The sequence below is a fragment of the Rutilus rutilus genome (assembly GCF_951802725.1).
Source record: "Rutilus rutilus genome assembly, chromosome: 25".
Classification (NCBI taxonomy): Eukaryota; Metazoa; Chordata; class Actinopteri; order Cypriniformes; family Leuciscidae; genus Rutilus; species Rutilus rutilus.
The window spans coordinates 20,139,544-20,165,122 of record NC_140229.1 but is presented as its reverse complement, the minus strand read 5'-3'; the positions used below and the strand labels follow the sequence as shown (position 1 = coordinate 20,165,122).

Sequence of the window (25,579 nt, the reverse complement as noted above, 5' to 3'; positions counted from 1 at the left end):
AAAGCTGCACATTTCGAGGTTTCATTCATATATAATGAGTTGCACACAGAAATGTGTAGTTTAAGGGCCTGTGTACATGGTTTCAAAGAATAAAAACATCCCCTCATACAAGCTCTTTCTGGCAGCTGTTTTTGTAGCAGATAGCAGCTTAAGCTAGCCTTGCTCCCCCTGCAGCACATCACTGGTCATGCACTCAAATGTTTCTGCAGACCATTCAGCTCACACACACACACACACACACACACACACACATACACATTCTTGACACAAAGCAATCTCTAGCCGCTTACCCTAACCTTACCCATCACAACTAAGTGCCTAGCCCGAACCCTTACCCTAAACCTACCCTTAACCTAATTATAACCTTTTCCCTAAAACCAAGTCTTGACCCTCAAACAGGCCTTTAAAGAGGTCTCAGAAAGTGAGGACCGGCCAAAATATCCTCACTTTACTCTCTTTGTCCTCACTCCAATGGTCTAAAACTCAATCTGGTCCTCACAAAGATAGTTGTACAAGTACACACACACACACACACACACACACACACCCCCCCCCCCCCCCCCCCCCCCCTAACCATTCACAAGAGATTTAATATGCAGGAAGTGAGAGGAAAGAGTTGTGCTTTATTTACCATATAAGGCACAGGTAACATTCCCACAAATGCTAGCCTTTACTTGTCATCTTGAGGGAAAATTTATTTTATCGCTATTAACCTGATTACTTGAAAAGGCCTCTAACGCCATCGCAGTTGATGCATGTGTACATTGTGTTGCACTCTATTACCATTATGCTGATTTGATTTAAAGGGGTCATGAACTGCATTTTCTTTGAGATCCACTTATAATGTAAGCAAGATTTTTTTATATTAAAAAAATTATAATTTAGAAGAAAAAGGCTATTTTCTATCCTGCTTTTGACCCTCTAACTCAAATAAATGTTTTTACTTTACTAAAAAAAAGTTTTTTTATTTTATAGTTTAATTAATTAAAATGAGCTAAAGTGAGATGATTTTTTTTACATTTTGTCACAACTTAATTTCATTGTGTTCAATCGACCTAATATATTTAAAACTGAAGTTTACTTAGTTACCTTATTAATTTGTGTTAAAACTACATGAATCATTTTTGTTTACAATGAACTGGGCAGTGGATCTGTAGTTCCCATGCTTTTCAAGGGACTGCGAGATTAATTGTTACTTTCTGTGTTTTTCAGTAATGGGAAAGATGTTGGTATATGTGTTTAATGTTAAGTTATGTTGGACATTTAGAGGAGTTTCAGTAATGTTTTTGAAATTTGTGGTTACCATTATGCAGAAGAGTAGCGCTTGTGCTTACTGTGGGCACTCAGTGATCGATATTAATGTCAGATCTGATACCAGACTTTACTTATTTGTTTATTGTATATGTTGTGTTTGAAGGTAATAAAATTAATCCTCAGTCAATTAATAAAAATATTAAATTGGACCAACATAGAAACAATTAAATAATGTTAAGCTAAATGTACTAGAAACAATTAATTTAACCTAATCCAACTAAATTGTGTTGACCCAACTAAATTGATTATTTTGAATGAACTCAATTAAATTGTGTGTAAAAACTTCAATTACCGATTCTACAGAATGAGATCTATCAGTGTTTTGACAACCAGAAAATATGAAGGATTTTGAAAACAGTTTGTGCTTGAAACATTGTGAATTTCTTCATCAGCCAGACACACACAGACATCAAGAATCGGCGTATGAATCTCAACAATGGTGACAATCAAATAGTTTCATGCTGCAATGCATGATATACCAGTAGTACAAAAGATGACTCGCAGCATGCATTGCGGCATGAATAAATTATGCTGCTGAGTTGTCTGGTTATTTTCTTTAATTTTTACTATTTGCTTTTATTTTTGCTGTCAACTGTGATTTAAATGTATTAACTAAAATGTATGCACAAATAATGTGAGCAAAGTATTACTGTGAACTTATGTCATTTGAAACCACTAACAAAATATTGTACATTAAAAGACTTCCACTGGACCAGCAACTACACAGTCACTGCAACATGCGGTTGCAAATAAAGCAACACGCAGCGTATAATCAATGTTTATAGATCTTCTCCTGGACTGAAGCACAAGCTCTACTCTTCAGAACAATGGTGACCCAAAAAACTAAATCTTACAGTAAATTACTGGCAACAGTGTTGCCGTGTATACCTGTTTTATAACTTACAGTTTATTACTGTTAAAATACATTTCGTGGGTGTGTCTTTTTATCTTACACTGTTAAACCTTTCAACCCCAGAGGAAAATCTGCACTACAAAGAGTAAAAAGCAACATTGACGCAGTGTTGCAGTGAGATAATTAAGTGAATATAAGTGATTGTTGAGCATTAGTGATGAACACCTGCTGTTAACAATAGAATAACTGAAGGAAAGAGGAACACAAGAACAGAAAATAGAGAATCACAAGCACTACAATTGACTTCCAGCTATTACACATTATTTCACTTATTATTACCCAGTATGACTTGATTTCTGTCATACATCTACAGAAGATGTTGTTGAGATGTTTAATTAAAAATGTTTGGTTTGAAGTTACCATTATAAAGATCACTGTTTGCTTTAGTTGGGATGTTGACCCTTGCCTTTAACATTAGTTTTTCACTTGCTGCTTGATCTGTATTTTTGCAAGCCACACATGTGCATACACACATGGTTTGTGAATGCAGTTTGTTATATTGATTATGATGACAAAATCATCATATAGCCTGTTCCTTCACTAATCTCATTCAGAGTTTAATCCTGTATTAGAAGTGTTACATTACCACCACTGTGAAACTACAGTAATGAGTTACAATGATGATTTTTTTACACATCATGCACAACCAAAGAAACAGAGCTACACTGTCTTGTGGAAACACAGAGATATAATAAAAAATAATAATCAGCACGTCTCTCACCAATGGTGGCAATCATTATTTTTATTGATTTATTCGTGCAGCAGTGCATGCTGGGAGTTTTATACTATCCTGGAACCTAGCATGCATTGCGACATGAAACTTTTTATTGTCACCATTCTTGAGATTTATATATTGATTGTTGATGTCTGTGTGTGTCTGCATCAAGCAGGAGTTCAACACGTTTTAATGCACTGTATGATTTCAATATTCTTCAGAATAACTGGTTACAGATACATTGCTGGATTATAATTATAAACATTATGGATAAATATTAAATACCCATAAATTCAAAGCTTATATACAGGATGAGATCAGAGAATCAGACATGTTCAGGATGATTATACAGTGGGGGAAATAAGTATTGAACACGTGAAGAAAGGGAGGCGCAAAAAGGCATGGAAAGCCAAGACAACTGCTGAAAACTTACAGTAATTAAAAAGCAATCCAGCCCCCTGTCAGTGGAAATTAATAACAGCTGGTTCAGTCCCAAATGATGGCCTACAAAAAGGTCTCATTGCCAAGGTGTCACACAAGGAGTTGGACAACTCTTCTGATTATTCTTTTCACTCCTCTATCAGAAATCTTGCGAGGAGCACTGGTCGAGGCAAATTTATGGTGAAATTATTGTCTTTCCACTTCTGTATTATGGCCCCAAAAGTGCTCACTGGACCATTCAGAAGCTTAGAATGGCGCCTATAACCAATGCCATCATTATGTTTTGCAACAATTAGGTTGCGAAGGTCTTGAGACAGCTCTTCGCTTTTACCCATCATGAGATGTGTCTTGTATGACACCTTGGCAATGAGACCTTTTTGTAGGCCATCATTTGGGACTGAACAAGCTGTTATTAATTTCCACTGACAGGGGGCTGGATTGCTTTTTAATTACTGTAAGTTTTCAGCAGTTGTCTTGGCTTTCCATACCTTTTTGCGCCTCCCTTTCTTCATGTGTTCAATACTTTTTCCCTGTGTCATTTCACATTATTACACATAACTTAATTTCTGAACTTATTTTTGTAATTTACTTGGGTTGTTACCAACATCTGGTGAAAATTTCATGTCAATAGCACCTTTGGAAATATATTTACTGAGAAAAATGATGACGTGTTCAATACTTATTTCCCTCTCTGTAACATCATCACAACAGCCAAAAACACCTGATAAACTTCCTCTTGGCTTTTTCTTGCCATAACAAATGTGTTTTATAAACTCACATTTATAGCAGCCAGAGAGAAACTAATATTCTAAAGTCAAGGGTCAAGAGCCCAACTAAAGCAAATACTGATCTCCATCATGGTGACTTCAAACTTTATTATTTTCAATAAAACATCAACAACTAAATATCTGTTAATTCTCAACAAGAATTTTTGTACATGTATGAAAGAAATAATGTTAAACTGATTTGTAAACTGTTTTCACACTTGTAGTTCTTGTGTTTCTCTTTTTTCTGTTCTTGTTTCTCTGTCCTTCAGTGATTCTGCTTGTCAGGTGTCCATCAGTGTCTCAATTCACTTACTTATTTTCATTCAAGTGGACTATATTAGAGAACTAATGTAGGGATTCGGGAATAGTGAATGAGGGTATAGGGTGTGATTTTGAACACAGCCAGTGAGCGTTGACTCTGAGCCGTGTTAATATACAGTATATTCCTGTAGGCTATTTTCTCGAAAACAACAAATATAACCCAGAATGCATTGTTTTCTACGGTAGATTACTGTTTTAATGGAAAATGTTATGATACTGTCAGAATTTGACCTTTTTTTACAGCAAGGGTTAACATCACTGTCTGTAATATTAACATGTACAACTGTTAATTTGAATAATGTATTAGTATATGTAATGTTGATATTAACTAATATTAATAAAGGCTTTAGAAGTGTGTTAGTTCATGTTAACTAATACAGTTAAGTAATGTTAACAAATAGAACCTGGTGTGAAGTGTTACTGTTACATCTATTCACAATTTGCATTTGCACTTTTAACTATATAGTCAAATAGTTATGTAGTTCAATTTATATTTTCAGACTTATAACTATAATCATAATTTACATTTCTATATTCAATATTATAACTACATTTTCAGATGTATTGAAATGATGAACCGATGGCATGAATTACATTCAACAATTTCAAATGTCTAAAATGTGAAACTCATCCACCAAATGAATATTTCCTTTATCTTCTTCAGGGAAATTTATCACTGAATCACACTAATAGATCACTCATTGTGTCTTCAGTTGCTGAAGGAAACCACAATGGTCCTGGACTTTGGTTTCAGATGTATCGATAGAATCTTAATGAAAATTAAATATTAACTTTCCTCCGGTGCTCAGGCCTTTGAATGAGTCTGCTCACATCACGTTACGCTTAGAAGTTTATATAACTGTTTTCAGTGGTAATTTCGGCAATTCTGAACACGATTCTGGCTTCTTACACCTGTGCATCTAAATAAACCAATAAGCACTAAAATTCATTCATTTTTATTACAATGAAGACACAAAACATTAAATTAATATATTACAGAGTATACACCACGGCAACAATATTAATATTAAATAAAATATCTTACCTTCTCCCAGACAAAAATATATATATTTTAACTTACAAGAAAATCAAATCTTACCAAATAGTAAGACCATTTATAAAACTTATTTTTGGAGTTTGGTATATAGGATACATCTTACAAATGGCACTGAAAAAGACTTTGCATTGATTTGATCATAATGTATCAAAAGACTTTACAGGAAACATACAACAGAGTGGACTAGAACTTCGTATTATTAGTTGAAACTGTTACTCTGTAATATGTCAAAGATATAAAGGAAGAACGTGCGGTTTTGAACAAGTAAACATTGTCAAATGTACAGTAAAGACTGCCGGGCATGTGTTAAATCAGATACTGTAGCAGCTAAGAATGATTTGAAAAGAAAAAAAAAAAACAAGGACATGATTATATGATTGAATAGTTTTGGTCTTGGGTTTACAATGAAAGTCAGTTTGGGTGCTAAAAACAATATTATATTAATTAAAAATGACAGAAAAAAATATATTGTATTGTAATTCCTGCCATCAAATCAAAGTACAATAAGGATGAAAAGGGTTTTTGTTGAGGATATTATAAGGAAGTATTGAGTGTTTCAAGAGGAAATTTGTAACCTCTTACAATCTGATTAATCACATTAACTCGATGTCACTGATAAGGTAACATTTCTGTCCACAGAATACAGGTCTAATATCCTTAACAGAGTTAGATGATACAGATGTGATCTTTAACCAAAGAAACCATGGAAAAAGACACAGACGGTGAGGAGGATAATAGCGTTAGCGTTGACCACGTTTCTCCACAGAGGTTTTTCAGTGGTGTCGGTGAGCTTCAACTTCATCGCCGCCTCCTGTTCTTTAGTCAGTTTAGGGGCATTGCCTTGATCAAAGCCGCAGAACCAGTTGTAGGCCTTCTTAAAACAGCCGGGTTCCTCACGCTCCTCTGCAGGGTCAAGAGATGAACGGAAACGGTTGTTATTGGTTATTAAAAGTTAATATGTTACATGTGCAATGTGATTTACACAAATAAGACGTGTCTGGATCAACATCCTTTGTTTTTCCTAGAACAAACTACAATCTAGTCAATTAATCATGGCCATAAACTAGTCTCAGCATCAGACACCCACAGTCCGTTTACTGAACCACGTGATGCACGCTGCACACAAAAACGGTGAGTGTTACCTCTGCTACCTATCAATGATTATGAATTTGGTGGCTTGTGCAGACGTACCTTCTGTTTCTGATGAATCCTGATCATCAGTCCAGTCATCTAACTCCAGATCTATCCTCTCCTCAGTGCTGTTCCTCAAGCTCCAGCAGAGCCTGTACAGCTGCACAACAACAAGGGGCCACAGAATGAGGGGCCGTGACAGAGAAGTTGCTTTTTTATAGATACAAAATACAGCTACAGTATACACTTGCTTCATGTCTGTCTGTCTGTCTGTCTGTCTGTCTATTGATCAACTTAATGCTTCTTTTCTAAATAAAAGTAATCATTTATTTAAAAAGAAAAAAATATTTTCTTCCCAAACTTTTGAACTGTAGTATAATGTTATTGTATACATACAAGATGTGTATTTCAAGTAAAATAAGAATATTTAATATTTGAAAAGAAAAAAGGAAATTATGATGGTACAGAAGCATGATTAAGAACACTCTATAATACTGAAGAGTATCAGAAGAACTTACATGTTTGTCGTCAATGGGTTTGGTCATGAGGGAGATGCCCAGTATCAATATACAGGACAGGGTGAAGAGGATCAGTCCAAAATAGAGGTAGTGCACACCACAGATGATCGTGGGACAGTTACTGGGGCTCACACAGCTGCCCGTGCCATAGGCAAACTCGGTTATCATACGCGCCAGACCCACCAACAGACCAATACACAACCCGTAGAAAGCGCCCTGTGAGGGAATACCAACACTGTGTCAATCGATAAAAAATGTACAGCAAGACTTTGACTTTGACCGGTTTTGAGAGAATTTTTATTTTATTTTTTTATATCAAGCTGAATTTAACAAGCAAAAAACTCACTGTTTCATTGACTCTCTTGCAGAAAATGGCGAGGCAGAAAACAGCGGCGATGGGTGGTGCCAGATAACTGGTGATGGACTGAATGTAGTCGAAAAGCTGTCCGCTCTGAGCTGACTGAACTATGGGGATCCACGCGATACTCACGCCGATCAGAAACAGCATGAACAACCTGTACGCATGAACACAGGCATCTCAGAGCCTTTTCACATCATTTTCTGCTCACAAGGTCAGAAAATCAATATGCAACACATACAAACAGACACGAGAACGCACCTCCCAGCAATCATGAGCTCCTTCTCTTTGGCTTTGGGACGGATCTTGGTGTAGATGTCCATGGTGAAGAGTGTGCTAGCGCTGTTAAAGATGGAAGTGAGTGAACTCATCAGAGAGGCCAGCATGACAGACAACATCAAGCCTCTGAGACCTTCAGAAACACACACAGCAGTTTAGACCCATAACACCAGACAGATCCTTCAAAGCATGTAAAGAGACAGAACTAGAAATACCAGTATATTACCGTTTGGCATCAGGTCCACCACCAGTTTAGGATAAGCAATATTACTACAGCCCACACTGGCTCCACAATAAAAGTCACACTCTTTTGGATCCACACATGCAATCTCATCTAACACAAACAAGAGAATATACACAAACATTAGTTTGACTAATAGTCTTTGACTGTTCACTGACCTGATGCACATTGCATACAAAATGTGCCAAAAATGGGTGCACATTACTTTTGGATTGACAGATTTTCTTATCACAAAGTCCACATACCATTTCCACAAAATAGAATTGTTGTGGAATCATGATTTTCAGATTTACCCCCCTGAAATGTCACATCAAACAATGCTATTTATTAATATTTTTAACTTTTATTTTTATATGATCAGTTTAGTTGAGGTACGACATTAATAACATATTAAAGAACCAATTAAAACATGCAAATCACTAGTAGTATTATTTATATAGTAACATAGTATTTATTAATATTTTTAATTACCTTTTATTTATTGTTTTTGTTATGTGCTTTTGGCATTTTTATTATTATTTTTATATTTCTATTTAGCTTTTATTTCAGTTTTAGTAATTACGGTATTTCAACTTAAACTTATTTTATTTCAGTTACTACACTGTAAAAATGAATACGCTATATCTAATCAATAAAATTGTGGCAACAGATGACAAGCAATATTATTAATTAAATTTAACAAATTAGAATTGAGTAATAATTAATCAAATTAATTCCTTAAAAGGTAACCATTTAAAATGAGTAAAATTTACAACAATAAAAAAAAAGTTTTATTACCAACATTGAAGACACCTGATGTTAACAAGCAGAATCACTGAAGGAGAAAACCGTCATTTTAAGTCACCATTATGGTGGTCAGTGTTTGTTTTAGTTGGGCTTTTGACATTAAATCATTGACTTTAGATTTTGTTTGGCTGCTGTACCTGAATTCTAACAGCCAGATGAACAAAGAGAAAATGTGATCTGATGGTGTTGGTTATGTTTTAACATTATTTCACAATCATTTGACTTGAATCTCTGAACTCATATAGATCCCAATTTACTTGGGAACCTAATTTACCAATTTAGGTTTACTTTATTAATTATAAAAGCACTGTTCTTGCACAGCATAATATTTTGAACTTTTACAATGTAATTCAAAGATTTCTTAAATGTGTCTCATATACAAACAATATATTATTTTTTATTTAGTTAGATTTTAGACACACAGACATCAATAATCAGCCTGTGAATCTCAACAATGGTGACAATTATAAAGCATGTTGCAGTGCATTCTGGATGCCACCAATCAAAACTCATTCATGGCTCCCATCATACATTGCTGCATGAATAAATAATGAGCTTATGATCAGAGGTGATCTGTTTGTCACCATTGCTGAGATTCATACGCTAATTCTTGATGTCTGTGTGTGCCTACATAAAAACTTTTTTTTTGAAGGTTTTTTTTAAATTGATTTGATCATATGGATTTCATTGAAAAGGCAAAAAATATTATGCTGTACAAGGACAGAGCTGCTATAATTAATAAAGTAAACCTATCTCAGAATTTGGGCTCTATATGAGTTCAGTGATTCAGGTTAAATTATTGTGAAATAATGATTATGTTAAACACAACCAACACCATCAGATCACCTTTTCTCGTTGTTCATCTGGCTGTTATAACTCAGGTACAGCAGCCAAACAAAATCTAAAGTAAATGATTTAAGGGTCAAGAGCCCAACTAAAACAAATACTGATCACCATAATGGTGACTTAAAATTACGGTTTTCTCCTTCAGTGCTTGTTAACATCAGGTGTCTTCAATGTTAGCAATAAAAAAAATTGTTAAAAAAAAAAATGGTGTAAATTTTACTCATTTGATTAATTATTACTCAATTCTAATTTGTTAAATTTACACTTGAATGTGCAGAGTTCCCAATTCGTCAGCTCGTTCTGACGTAACGTCTCGGTTCCCTCCTTTAAGGAACGGGGGTTACATTAATAACCAAGACAATGCTGTTTGCGAATATTTGTTGGAACTATGGTTTCGGGAAAAAATTACTCATTGAACTATGCTGATAACGACAGAACTTGCGACTATAGTTAGCTAACAATGCTTTTGGGAAACGCTATTTACGCGATTGTTTGCTAGAACAAGATGATAGTAAGTTGCTAGCATATTCTGTGAGAAATACATGGACCAGATTACATTCTGATGGGTAAAAGTCTAGTTCTGTGAGACTAACAAAACCTAGTTGGCCATATATATCACCTCAAACATTAAAGTTGCCATTAAATATCACTCAGTCAGGATTCAGTCAACGTATTTGCTAACATTTACATAATAGTTCATAAGTTTATCACCCATCTCAGCCAGGATGCTGCCAATTGTTCTCACCTGTGTACAGCACTCTGCTGATCATGCCAGGGAAAACCATGAGGAACATGGGCAGAAGTTTGAGATAACCACACAGGATGCAGCCAGCTTTCACATGGGACAGGCTCTTGGCAGACAGACAGCGCTGCACTATCACCTAAAACAAGATGGAGTGTTTGTGTGAATAACCCAGAGGAACATTTTAGTGCTCAGAATTCTTTAGTCCGGTTATTGACTGTTTAAAAAGTTTACAAGGGCTTGCTAATTTAAACCTTTAGAGTTAGATTTTTTTTTAATAGTTGTTGTTCAATATATACACACCTGTTCAAAGGTTAGAGCTCAGAAAGATATTTTGAAAGAAGGTTTTTTAAAGATGTCTCTTATGTTCACCATTTATTTAAATATTATTACAGTTTACAATAACTGTTTTCCATTTGAATATATTTAAAAATGTTATATATTCACATATACGGTATATATACATATACATATATATATATATCTATATATATATATATATAGATATATATATAGATATAGATATATAGATATATATTATTATTATTATTATTATTTTATTTATTTTTTTCAAATAATACCTAGGACATTTAAGGTATCATAATTTCTCGCCTAAACATATCAGGTACTCCGGGTTAAAATGATACAGAATCAACACTGCATAGAGAAACAAAAACAGACGCAAATAAAACAATTGTTGAGATGTAGGTAATGTACGTCATGAACTATAATAAACTTTTATGGCTGTATTTTTCTCTATAGTGCCAGAGTACAAACAAAGAATATTGAATACTGTTGGTGAAAACAAAATCTGCCTTTATGACTGATAAGACTTTTTGGGGAAGAAATCATTTGACATGAGTGAATCTGTTTATGTCTCCATGCATCTTTTATAGCTAAAATATTGTTCATTTTTGCTAATGTCACCTAAATCATTAGTAAAAAATTACTATAGTCTGAAACAATTAAGCATTAAGTCTTGTTAATGGGCTGTTGAACTAAATTAACTGTGGTGAGTCTATATCTGCTTTTCTTTGGCTGTTTGTGTCTCTTATCTTATTTAGTGGGGACTAATCAGGGGTCAAACTAAAAGCATGCCTGTTTAAGCTTAGACTTGCTCTGACTAAAACAAGAAACAATGTTCATCCTGAGAAACTCAAGGTAAAAGTGCAGTTTGTCGTCCAAAAGTGGACACAGAAGACATTTCATTTGTTTATGTGTGTGAATGTCTTAGCATGTGTAGGACAGACCTCTTATTTTCTCAAACAATGCTTCTTATGTCCAAAAAAACATATATACGCACAGAATAAAGCAATATGAGAAAGTAGCCACAATCTAAAGTATTACTCGACAAAAATGAGTCAGCAGTCTTAATAAATAATCAGTACCTGGTCAGTGCACCAGTACCAGGCAGCCTGGATAGTAAGACCAAAGATCAGTCCAGGCCAGGGCAGATCACCAGAAATGGGGTCTCTGAAAATGTGGAACGAGTCCGCACGAGGGGTGTAGCACGCTTCACTGATGTTTTCACCCAGCACTGACGGGATTGCATTCATATAACGTTCCTTGAAGTTCTCATAGCCTCCGACCTCAGTGAACGCTGAAAGAAAATGGTTGATGTTGAAGCAAGTAGTCATTAAGCAGACATTTATTTTTATTTTTTTTATTTTTTTTCCAAAAAGCACAGGACAAAAAGTACAGGACAAAAGTAAACGGACGTACCAAAGCCCATGAGAATGAATGATCCCACAACCATGATGATGGTCTGCAGGGTGTCTGTGTAGATGACTGCAGCTAGACCACCTGTAGAAAAAACAGGGAAGGTTTTTCAAGTAAAAAAATAAATAAAGCAACTGAAAAAATCAAGTTTTTAGAAATGTACTTTTGCCATTCTTGTTAGTTGATTTTTTTTTATAATATTGTAAAGAAACTTTAAATTTAATGACTTTACAAATGTATGGTGGGGTCACCATTTAGTAAAATGTAATAACATATTTAGTAACACTTTAGTTCGATGGTCCACTTTAGAAATGTACTGTTTCTAAACAGTACTGTAACTTTGCAATTACATGTCAGCTACCAGTTATTAGAGTATTAGTAGACTGTCTGCTTAATATCTTTATAATAAACACTTTATTTTTGATGGTCCACCAACGGACATTCTACTGACTAAAAGTAACTTTGCAACGACATGTCAACTTATTCTACTTGAATCCCTTGAACACCTAACCCTAACAGTCTACTAAATTCTACTAATACTCTTGTGACACTGTCACATATGACACATGTTTTAACCACTCTATATACAATATATATTAATGATTTTATGTTTTAATAGGTTTCCATGTTGTCTTAGTAAGTTTAGTCCATTTTATTCCTTATCTGTTTCATATGTGTGTATGTCTTTAAATGATCATAGGTCTTCCTGTCATGTGAGTGATCACATGACAGGAAATAGGAAGTACACAGCATAAAGGAAGCAGCATGGCATTCAAACAGGATTGCTAACACATCGACCGATTGGTGATCACCAAGAGCCTGGACTATGGAGTTACTTTTTGAGGACTTACCTTTCCAGAAAGCTGGAAATGTTAGCTGTGACACCAAAGCTCCAAAGTGTGTCAAAAAAAAATTTGTGTGCGATTTTCAGTAAAGCGTTCTATCGATGCTTGACTCGTTCTATCAAAATCACGTGACCAATGACGTCCGAAGCTTCGTTTCACACACACCCACGTCACTGCTTCGTATTCCGATTCAAATGTTTAAAAATGTGCGACACAGGGCACGCCCTTGTGGGTTGTTAAGGAGTGTTGCGTTGCATTGAACTGTTTATTGTATTGCGAGAGTTTAATTGAGTTTATTCTATTGTGAGAATGTAGGAGAATTTATTGTATTGTGAGAGTTTAGGAGTTGATCTGTATTGTTTTGAGTTACTAGGAGTATGAAATGGAACAGATTGCTGTTATATATTTAATATATTGATTCGTTCATTTATTCATCTAGCCATTTATACATTTTTGCTTCTAAGATTAATGCGTTGGTCGTGGTTGTGAAATATTTTGCGACACAGCGCTTTCCCTCACTTTCACCAGCAGATGTCCTCGTCATGCTCTGATTTGAAAAGCATTGAGTAATGAACCTTTTTCTGATCCAATTGTGTTGAGAGCTTTGCTGGTTCAGAAAGCTTCACTTCGCAATCACTACAGAAAGAGCACTTTATTGGATTATCACTGTGGATTGTGTATACACCGGTGGACAAGGTCACATTGGGACTATCAACACACTGGAACTCATTCGGTCTGTTTTAGGGTATGGTGTAATGGACTCTATGCTTTTAACAGACTGAGGTTTCCTGGTTTTACTGTGTTGTTTTAAGATTCATGTGAACAATGTAAATACACTTCATTTATTGATTCTATTTCTGTTGTCTGTCTCATCTTTTTAAAGCACTCTCAACCTTACACAGTTTAATCTGTCCCTAATTTTAACTCTTGTAACTCAACCTTATTGGGATGATTGTTACACTCTAATGAGAGTTAGCTGAGAGGAAGTTGCAAAGTTACTTTATAGTAGTTATAGTATAGTAGTTAGAGTGTCTAAAGTGGACCATCAAAATAAAGTGTGACCACATATTTCCCTTACACCTTGAACACATGTAAGTGTAAATATTTTAATCAGTATTTTCAAAAAGTACTTTTTAACAATTTTTCTTGCCCTAAAGTGTGTTTAACTGCGCTGAATGTGCACTTGTAAAGTTCTTTTAATCTTAAGTATAGTGGGCGGGCATCCAGATGCTGGACGGGATGGTCAGTGGGGAGCGGGTGACCAGGGCTGTGCCGGCAGGATGGATAGCCTCCAGGATGGCACTGACAATACAGGGAGCCAGAGAGGAGTCGCTAGCTCAGGGAGCCAGAACGGTACCTGTAGGTGATGGGAGCCAGGGAGGCGCCGGTAGCTCAGGGAGCCATGGAGGTGCCAACAGTACAAGGACCCAGGGATGTGCCGGCAGTTCAGGGAGCCAGGGAGCTTAATTCGGCATCTATGGCCAGGGACATATAACCTATGGGGAGCTATGGGGTTATGAACTAGAGCGGATTCTGGTGTGGGCTCATGGGCTGGAGCGGCCTCATAGGCTGGAACGGACTCTGGTCAGGGGCTAGAGCAATCATTAGACTCTGGTTAGGGTCTTGAGCCATCACTAGACTCTGGTCAGGGTCTTGAGCCATCACTAGACTCTGGTTAGGGTCTCGAGCCATCACTAGACTCTGGTCAGGGTCTCGAGCCATCTCTAGATTCTGGTCAGGGGCTGGAGCAATCACTGGACTCTGGTCAGGGGCTGGAGCAATCACTGGACTCTGGTCAGGGGCTGGAGCAATCACTAGACTCTGGTTAGGGTCTTGAGCCATCACTAGACTCTGGTCAGGGTCTTGAGCCATCACTAGATTCTGGTCAGGGGCTGGAGCAATCACTGGACTCTGGTCAGGGGCTGGAGCAATCACTGGACTCTGGTCAGGGGCCGGAGCAATCACTGGACTCTGGTCAAGACTGGAGCCATCACTGGGCTCTGGTCAGGGACTGGAGCCAGAGTGTGTGGCCCAAATGCACATAACTGGACAGGACCACATCTTCAAACCCATCAGGGCAGACAGGAAGGGCAGGCTCTGGATTTCCACACACTGGAATGGACTAGGGAATTTCTCTCACTATAACGGAGTGGGAAATTTCTCTCACTATAACGGACTGGGAAATTTCTCACTGGATCGGACTCAGGAATTTCCCTCACGGGAACAGACTAAGGAATTTCTCTCACGGGAACAGACTCAGGAATTTCTTTCACTGGAACAGATTTAGGAATTTCTCTCACTGAAACGGACTCAGGAATTTCTCTCACGGGAACAGACTCAGGAGTTTCTTTCACTGGAACAGATTTAGGAATTTCTCTCACTGGAACAGATGAAACGGGCTCAATGGCTGGTGCGGACTTCACTGGGACAGCCTCGGAAATCACAGGAAGAATTAGTGGTCTTTCAGGAGAGAATATATTACTCTAAAGTGTACATATTCACACCACAGTATGGCATCTTAGAGAACAAAGGTTCATCCAAACCTCAATGAAAAATCTCCATCAGCACAACATCTTCTGTGTATACTGTTAGCCAGCTCCAGGAATTCCCCAACGTATTACTCAATTGGGAGGCCGTCTTAAGAGCAGGAGAGCAACAAATCAATTGGGTGGAGAAATTGGCTCATGGTTGTTGTGCTAGCTGTAGGTCTGGTCTTCTGTCACGGAATAGAAGGTGGAAAAAACAGGTAATATCCCAACAGTGGTTTATTGCAGGAAAGTAGTGATGGGAACCAGTGACTACTGAATTGGTGGATCAATGCTGAAATGCAGATGGTGAATGACAGATCTTTTCTGTTGTAGGTGAAGATGATAGCATACTTGATGGCAGGAGAGGACGAATGACTGAAGACTGGAGAAGATCGCACAGGTAAGTTTCTCAAATGGTTGGTGGTTCTTGGTAGGAACGACGAGACCAAACAAAGGTGAACTGAAGAGTGACTTCTTATATGGTGCGTGGGTGATAAGTGATTATCAGTGGCAGGTGTGATGATGGCTGAGTGAGTGCAGGTAGAGACCAGAAGGGATGCTGGGAAATGTAGTTCTGTGGTGACTGGGCTGGTGACTGAGGATTATGACACTTACTGTAAGTGCACTTAAAGAGAGCACTTAAAGTCACTTTTATGACTGTTTCTTAACACACTTAAGTATACTTTTGAAAAATACACTGTAATAATGCCGCATTAAACATTTGGTTACTTAAGGTTTCCTTGTATACAGTACTTATTTGTATTTTTAATTTGTAACATGTAATTTTAATTAAAGTCAGAGGTTGGTTTAGGGTAAGTTGCTTGTAGTTCTGCATGATTTACTGTTATTACTATAGTATGTTCATGTAAGATGTGTAACATTGGACACTAAAATAAAGTATTACGAAACGTTTTACTTTAAAGTACATTTTAAATCATGTTTTAATAAGCTTTTGAAATACTTTCTTTTAAAGTGTTGACTAACATGGTAAAGCACATGTACTTAATTTATAATAATTTTAATTGTAGTAATTTTAAAGGTAATATATTTATAATATATTTTAAATGTATTAAGTTGCAGCTTCATTAATTACAAATATATTTAAAGAAAATATATTCAAAAATATATATTTGATTATTTCACTTTTCTGACTTTAGTTAGTGTGTAATGTTGCTGTTTGAGTATAAACAACATCTGCAAAGGTACAATGCTCAAAGTTCAAAGCAAAGGGAGATATTTGCTTTTAAAGAAATCGTTTTTTAAGGACTACAACAAACAGCTGGTAGGGACTACACGACATTCCTCCTGGGTTAGTGACATCACAAACCCTAGAATTTACATAAACCCCGCCCCCGGAACACGATTTACAGATTATCAAGACAGAATATGCTAATCAATGACTAGAAGATAACTACATATAAGCTAAATAAATTCATCAACTAACCATTCAGAAAGTCCTGTTGCATTACATGTTGTCACCTCTTCTTGAGTCTCTCCATCATTTTCTGAATCCAGTTTGAACATAAAAAAAGCTAAATGTTTTTGAAATTTTCAGTACATGTCTGTGTGAGTGCAAGCTGTTAAAGCTCCACCCTCTGTGCTGGGAGCAGCAGCTCATTTGCATTTAAAGGAACAGACAGAAAACTGCGTTTTTGCTCACCCTCAAAAAGTGACCATTTTAACATGCTATATAAAAAATATCTGTGGGGTATTTTGAGCTATAACTTCACATACACTCTCTGGGGACATCAGTGATTTATTTTACATCTTGTTAAAAGGGCATTATACCACCCATTTAAATACATGACATTGCATTTAACATGCAATTAAATGCCTAAAAACATTGCATTTAGTTTGCACTTAAGCATATTCTTTTCACACTAAAGTATTTTATTTCCTTAATAAGTACTCTTTTTAAAAGGATGCTAAAGTGAAAAATCTTTTTCACAATGGCGAACTATCCTGCACATCCTGATTTTTTTCAAGTTAGACACGTTCAAGGTTTTCATCTCTGAAACCTAAGCATATCAATAAATGATCCCTAAACCCAGAGGGAAATGAATCAAATGATAGTTAAATAACAGTGATGTAGAAACACCTAACCCTGGTTTTAAGCTTAAACTTGACATAAACTGTAAACTTGTCCCTCAGATCTGATTGATTGATTGGAATGTTGTTCCAGGATCAACAAAGATGTCCCAGGTACTTGGTGAAATCACAGTTAAGAGTAGTGTCTTAAGTTCTAGTATGACCCACTAGCAGTTAGTCAGGGGCAGTCAGTCTTTTCGGTATCAAGTTTGCCCAATCTACGTTTTTATGAAACTGATTTAAAAAAAGCTATGAACAGTCTTAAAGAAAAGAAAAATGATGTCTAACTTGTAAGACTAGTCTTAGAGGTTTATGCAACTGGCCCCAGGTTCTGCAAGCTATCCTTGCCTTGTCTTAAAATATCCAATTATCTGATTGTCTTCACTCATGAGGGTCTGGAGGGGTCCTCTATATGATATCATTTCCTCTCTTCCTGGCTTTTTAATGCACAGTTTTACATGTTGGTCAAACCACATGACTTCACCCCAAAAATACTTCTCTAAAGCCTTAGTAACAGAAGTTTAGTAGCCATAGGACCATACAAACACTCTCAGCCACAGCTCATGTAAACATTTACAGTTGGCAGGATGATGTCTGATTTCTTATAGTTTATTGGTGGGCTGGTTTGTTCCTGAGATAAACCTATTACACAACAGACCATGGGGTTGACAGAAGTTTAAAGTCACAATGCAGCTTGCCTTGAACAGGCTTATCATCTATTGTCATAATGGGCAATTACTCATAACACATACATATCACGCTACAATAAGCATCTCACCGCATGGTCCTACAACCCTGGACTTTACTCTCTGTTGTAGCATAAGCTTCAGGGAATATATAAAAATCAATTTCGTATCCCTTAAATTATATATATATATATATATATATATATATATATATATATATATATATATATATATATATATATATAAAAATGGAATGCAGGGCATGTGGGTATAATGCATTATATATATATATACAGTTTTACAAATTTACAGACTTTCAGCTGTTTGCAATGAACAAATCAAAGAAAAGTATTTGAAATAGCTTAACACAACAAATGTTTCAACTGGTTTCCCCAAATTCAACTGAATGCAACTTTTAATCACTTCTGTAGTCTCAAAATGATTCAACCCCCTGAATTGAATCCCTCACAACAGCACACATCTGCAAAACAGGTGTTGTCTCAAGCACATCTGATGCAACTAATCAAGGGCTTCTTTAGTTTCACCTGGTGTGCTTTAGCTAGAATACACGAAATTTCAGAATTGGCTAGGTTTGTTGAGTGTCACATTTGACTGCATGTAAGAAAAGTCAAAAGAATGTCCCAAAAGGTTAACAGAAGATAGTTTTGCCCTTCTCTAACAAGGAACAGGATACAAAAAGATAGAAAAGGCACTAAATATTCCTAGATACACCGTTGGAAGCATAAATCGCAAGTTCAAAGTTAAAGGAACAGTGGTTACACTACCTGAACGGGGCAGAAAAGGGAAGCTATCAACGGCTGTAACCAGATTTCTGAGAAGGCAGGTTCATAAAAACCCTCCAGTGACTGCAAAAGACCTGCTGCAAGACTAGGTGGCAATAGGGCACTGAGGTTTCAGCTTGCACAGTAAAGTGCGTACTAAACGCATGCCAAAACTTCAAGACGTACACCACTACTGACCCAAAAGCACAAGAAAAGTTGGCTCCAATTTACTCAAAATCATATAAAAAGCCACAGAAGTTTTGGGATTCTGTTCTATGGAGTGACAAAACTTTTCTGCCCTATGGTATGTGGTATGTCTGGAGGAAGAAGAATGAAGCATATACTGAAAAGAACACCCTGTCTATAGTTAAGCATGGTGGGGCTCGGGCTGCTGTGCATGCTCTGGCACTGGAAACTTGCAGTGAGTGGAAGGCAAGATGGATTCATTGAAGTATCAGGAAATCCTAGGAGAAAACGTCATGCCGTCAGTGAGGAAGCTGAAGCTTGGATGTCATTGGACCTTCCAACAGGACAATGATCCCAAGCATTCCTCAAATTGCACCAAGGCTTGGTTGCAGAAGAAGTCCTGGAAGATTCTACAGTGGCCATCACAGACACCTGACTTGAACCCCATAGAAAATCTCTGGTGGGATTTGAAGGCGGCGGTTGCAACACGCAAACCTAATAATATTACTGAACTGGAGGCCATTGCTCATGAGGAATGGGCTAAGATTCCTCAGAAACACTGCCAGAAGCTGGTGTCTGGTTATACATCTTGTTTGCAGCAGGTCATTACAGCAAAATGATGTTCTACCAAATACTACAGATGCTTGCCATGAAAGGGGTTGAATAATTTTGAGACTGCAGAAGTCATTAAAAGTTGCATTTTCAGTTGCATTTGTGGAAAACTCTTGAAACATTTGTTGTGTTGAGCTATTTTAATTACTTTTGTTTGATTTGTTTATTGCAAACAGCTGAAAGTCTGATTAGAAGAACTGCATATAAACTGGCATATACTATACAGTGCAATGTGTCATGGTAAAGTTTGCAGTATTTATGTCAACAGACCTGTTACTGTATAAAGAGCTGTAATCAGCAGCAGAATAATCACGGCCAGGTAAATGTTCAGTCCCAGAGCCTGGTTGATAAAAATGGCTCCTGCAAACATGTCCGCCTGAGAAGTGGAAAAGGGAGAACATTTGTTTGAACTGTCAGTTTAAAAACAAGGTCTTTATCTTTCTAATCTAAACCCCTTTTAGTCTGACTTCACATGGCAATAAAAGATATTTCCACATGGAAATCACCGCCATTTCAGACTATAATCTGTGTTAGTGAAGACTTTATGTAAAGATTATCAGCAAACTAAATACAGAGGCTGGACAGACAGCACCATATTGTGAAAATGTTGGCAAGTTCCAACATTTAATATCATAATCATAATCATTGTCAATCGACACATAAGGGGGAAAATGCAAATGTAAGGTAAAACTTTATATAAAAGCATAAGGGAAAGTGTATATATTTGATCTTTTGATTGGTACACCAACTGGTTACAATTTAGTTTACTTCAAATGTTCTTGTACTTGATGTGTGCATGTAGCTAGTCTAAAAAAAAGCTGCATTCATAATGATTAACAAGTGTAGCATGTTACATCACTGATAGTATGTTAAAGTATCCTTAAAGTATTGCATGACAGCTACCTCTCAAATAACTAATCGATTAGTATTTGATTCCTGTACTTTTCTGTAAGGGCTGAGACAGATTTTGGACTCACAGAGATTTTGGTGAAAACGTAGAGAATCAGGGACAGCACAGAGAGATAGATACGGATACGCTGCCCACCAAAGCGTTTCTTCAGGTACTCCGGCATAGTCACAATCTGCAGATAACGCCAACAAAGGACCATAAAAATGATACCACAGAGATAAAGTACACAGTCATGTTGTGTAAATAAGCAATATTTGAAAGATTTGTTCTGTAATGCTGGTTGGAGAGGATGAAATGTAAGCATACCCCAGCCTTTATGTAGATTGGCACGAAGAGCCATCCCAGAATAATCACAACAACAAGAGCCTGAGAGGGGAAAAAAATTAAAAACAGATTGTAATTACAGATATTTGATTTTATATTTTCTACACATAATCCCATCAGTGTTGTTACTGTTAACTAAAACTATAGGATAGCACTTTAGTTTAGGGCCCAATTCTTATTAGCATGCATATTACTAGGATATTGTCTGTTTATTAGTACTTATAAAGCACATATTCATGCCTTACTCTGCATGACCATATTCTACATCCCTTAATCCTACCCACTAACAACTACTTTACTAAGTACTAATCAGCAGTAATCAAACGTTTATTGAGGCAAAAGTCGTATTTAAAAGTTAGTTAAAGGTAGCGTAGGCAATTTGTTTTATAAATACTTTTAGTTATACTGGTTGAAACGTAAAGTACTTAAATTACTAAAGCTTTAACTTAAATAAAAATAAATTTTAGCTAAATAGGAATTTTAAAACTAATAAAATGACAAAAGCACATAACAAAATGACTAAAACTTAAAATAAAATTAAAATGAAACCTGAAAATGTACAAATAAAAGCTATTTTAGAAATATTAATAAATACTATAGCTGTCACCATCTTAGTTTTGTCTTGTGTTTTGAGAGGACTTTTATGTTGAAATGTATTCTCAGTTCCTATTGTTTCTGTGCTCCCTTTCTGTGTTCGGTTCCTGTTTTCCTTGTTGTCTTGCCTGACTTTTTTTTTTTTTTTTTTTTTGCCATAGTTACCCTCATTAGTTCCCACGAGTACTAATCACCAACACCTGTCCCTAATCAGCCCCTCTTTAACCTGTCTATTTGAACCTTTGTGCTTCAGTTGTTGTTTGTTGGTCATTGATCCTGTATGTGTGTTCCTGTTGTTGCTCTCCTGCCTTGATGTGTGGATTTATGCTCTTGCTTCTTGGATTGGATTATTCTGCGCTTGTATTTTTCTTGTAAACTTGTGCTTGCATATTAATTTTTACTCTCTGTGTTACGCATGTTACAATAATAAAAAATATTATTAAAATAACACTGATGTTTAATTGGTTCCTTAATATATAATTAATATCGTACCATAATAATAATAATAATGCATAGTATACTTTTATCCTTCTAATAAATAATACTTTTGTTTTTTATTGTGTTGAAAAGCAGACATAAAATAATAATTAAAGTTCTGAATATCTGACATTTTTATCATTATAAATGATTAGATGTACAAAAAATTAGTTATTGTAAATTATTCCTTAATTCCTAAATAAGAACATATTGCACTTATCTGACACACATCATAATTATTCAATATCATAAATGTAATTATTAGGCATTTTATTAAACATACATTCCACTCAAAGCCTCCAATGGCGATACCAGCAGCTGCTCCAGTTCCTGCTATTCCCACAAAATGCCCACTTCCAATGTTACTTGCAAAGAGAGAGGCTCCAATCTGAAAAAAAATTAAAAAAGTTTAAAATACTTCAGTTGTTCTTCATATACTAATAAACAAACATTTGATATTCAGTGTGAGGGGTAAACCCAACAGAAATCCACATTTAAGTGATCTGCTGCCTTTTTGCATGACAGAATGGTTAAAAAGTCATCAGCAAAGGATTGTGGGAACTGTATGTGAAGCGTCTTGCTTCAGAATATATTAACTCTGTCTACTGTTTCACTATAACTGGCAATACAATCACCATGATGATAAGCTATAAAAACTGCTTCTTGTGCACAACCTGAGGTGTAACTCAAACAATAACGATTGGAACAATGAACTTTGTAATAACAAATAAAATGTGATAACTTTAGCATGGACCAAAGCATGATAGCTCCATAAACACTGCATGCATGAGCAAAGCATATCAGCTAAAATGAATTGTGGGTTGCATCTGGCATCAGTGCATTATGGCCCAATAAAAAAAATTTATTCACCCTATCATCATATCAAGGTTCTGAAATGGAGGGGCAGTCAAGGTCATTATCATGCCATATCAGTAACAAAGTGAAATCACTGGTCATGCTATTGATAGATACATAATCAGCTCCTACTTTTATGGCCGTTTCAGTCTTTCTAATGTAGTACATTACGACAGAAAATCACATTTTGCATACTGATTGATCACTATTGATGAAGTAAATGATCAGGCAATGTAATTTTGTTTATGTCCATCACATCTGGCACACAAAAAAACAAAATGCTTTTAAGGTTTAAAGTTTGGTCATCCACCATCCAGGTCCATTTCCTTACCGGCCACCACACCATACTTCTGCCAGCCAGGAAAAAGCCTCCTACTGTGGATCGATTTGTCCGTACCATTGCCTTTGAACAGAAAGAGGCATTCAATTCATCATATATAGAGTTCCAGACACTAAACATTTTAGAAAAAAATCACATTTGACTTTATATGGTGTCATACCAGCAGACACATTTCACACTAACACATTACATTTGCAGTCTCAAAGTGTTGATGGATTGGCGTTCAATGGCCTTGTTTGTTGTTTGATTAAATAAGTTTGAATTTTCACAAGAGGTTTTAAAATGTTCTGGATTTCCAATGTTCAAATATAGTTGAAAAAAAAGAAAAGAATGTCAGTAATATAATAACCTCAATTAAGACTGTACCAAAAGTACCAAGATTATTGTAATGTTTTGTATGAAACATTTTAAATAATTTAGTAATAATTTCAAAAATATATATATTTTTAGTGTTTAATAGATAGAAGTATCATTATGAGTATCCACATTTATTTAAAAAAAAAGACCATTGCAACAATTTATTTTCCTGATAGATTTCAGCATTTTTGCAAAAAAAAAAAAAAAACACTCCTGTTGTATTCCAATTATTATATTACATTATATTATAAACTTTGTGCAAAATCAGTCAGAATCCTCATTCTTTCTTCAAATTTGTCTCACACAGCCCTTTTACATTTATATTTTGTTGACGCAAGGTTAACAATTCACAAGTCTGTCAATGGTAAAAATGTTGGTGGACATGAACTATTGGCCACTTACCCATACTCCCACAGCCAGAACCACCAGAAAATATATAACAATCACCGAGATGTCCGCTGGATTGTTAATATAAATGGTGAAATTTCTTCTGTTCTCATTGCGGAGATAAGAGAATCCAAAATAATCTTCCCCCATTTTGATGGTGTTTGCAGGGCAAGTGGAGCACCACACTACGTCCCTCTCTGAGTTCACCTGCAGTTGTGTGACTGTGTGCGCACGCTTTCACTTATACGTGTGCGTCTACAGATGGGTGTGACCTCCTCAGAGTTAATTATAAAAGTGTATTTGTGACTTACAGCTGTTAAAATCTGAGATTGAGAATCATTAATGATCAACTTATATAGTGGGAAGTGTGAGACTGGGTTCCTGTAAAGTGTAAAAGCACATTTCATCAACCACATCACCTGTCCAGCATCTTAATTAATGGGTTTCATTGATTCAGCTAAAGATCAACTACTGCAATGTATGGTCCAGACATTAGTCTACACACTGTAACACTGGTTATAAGGACACCCTGATGTGCAAAGTGGCATTGCAGCTTGAAGACAAAAGAAAGTGAAAATGGCTGATGAAACATCAAACTAAATTTTGCATACTGGGCTCCAACCCTACAGATGGATCAGTTAATGGATATGAATCACCCTTCCACCCTGAAGCGATACAACTGGCAAAATCTATTCTGTTCTACTGAGAAAGTTGTAAAGGATAGCTGCTCCGTGCCTGATTAAAAATGACTGAAAACTGATTTACAGTGTATTCTTAATCATGAAAATATGTAAATTTATATAATTTATCATTTGTATAATCTAATTACATACCACATTTAATTACCTAAGTTAAAAATTATGAAATTAAACATTTCCCTATGTGTTTTCAGTTAGCCTTTAGCCCAATTTATACTTCTGTGTCAACTCTCGCCGGAGCCTCTACGCTGTAGGCTACGCGTTGGTTTTCATACTTCTGTGTCGTTGTCTGCGTTGATGTACAATTACAAATGCAGAGGGAGCATGTGAAACCCGAGGGAGGGTTTCTAGCAGACCAATCACAGCGTTTGCGGTCTGCGTAGAACTGGCGCGTTGTTACATTTTTGCACCTCAGGGTACGCCGAAGGCTATGTGTGCTACACACAGCCCACGACGTAGCTACGGCGTGAGTTTGACGCAGAAGTATAAATTGGGCTTTTAGTTTGCAAGCTAACAGTTTACCTACTAGCATTAACAATGTAAGAAAAATGTGTTGTCCGAAATCGCAGGTATTACATTTGGTTTGAAACTTGCTTTGTGACTGTTAAAAAGTACTTTCTATATGAATGCGTGTAGTTTGAATGACACTACACCAGCCATGTTGTCACTGTCATGTGATCTACAGCATCAGTTGTGTCGTTGCACTGCCATTCATTTATTCTCTCCCGTGGGAAAAGGGTCTGTCTGTGTCCCGCAGTATTA

At 36.2% G+C, this 25,579-nt stretch overlaps 1 protein-coding gene across 1 annotated transcript; it reads right to left on the bottom strand.

Moving 5' to 3' along the window:
* Positions 1-5,466: 5,466 nt before the first annotated feature.
* LOC311285008 (sodium/glucose cotransporter 1-like) lies at positions 5,467-24,332 on the bottom strand. The gene is made up of 15 exons (XM_084400386.1): positions 24,135-24,332; positions 23,367-23,438; positions 22,464-22,568; positions 21,092-21,151; positions 20,853-20,957; positions 20,146-20,251; positions 12,152-12,232; positions 11,818-12,029; positions 10,433-10,568; positions 8,041-8,148; positions 7,797-7,947; positions 7,524-7,692; positions 7,178-7,393; positions 6,720-6,819; positions 5,467-6,431 (listed from the first exon to the last, which is right to left on the bottom strand). Exons 1-15 carry the CDS (start codon positions 24,267-24,269, stop codon positions 6,217-6,219), a joined length of 1,971 nt encoding a protein of 656 aa, XP_084256512.1. The 5' UTR covers positions 24,270-24,332; the 3' UTR covers positions 5,467-6,216.
* Positions 24,333-25,579: the final 1,247 nt, after the last annotated feature.

Excerpts from the sequence above, each read along its gene's own strand:
- LOC311285008 (XM_084400386.1), bottom strand. The coding sequence starts at position 24,269 with ATGGGGGAAGATTATTTTGGATTCTCTTATCTCCGCAATGAGAACAGA. Across the intron at positions 10,569-11,817 it reads GGTACTGGTGCACTGACCAG|GTGATAGTGCAGCGCTGTCT; the intron begins GTACTGATTATT and ends ATCTTGTTTTAG. Across the intron at positions 6,432-6,719 it reads GGATTCATCAGAAACAGAAG|AGGAGCGTGAGGAACCCGGC; the intron begins GTACGTCTGCAC and ends TTGACCCTGCAG.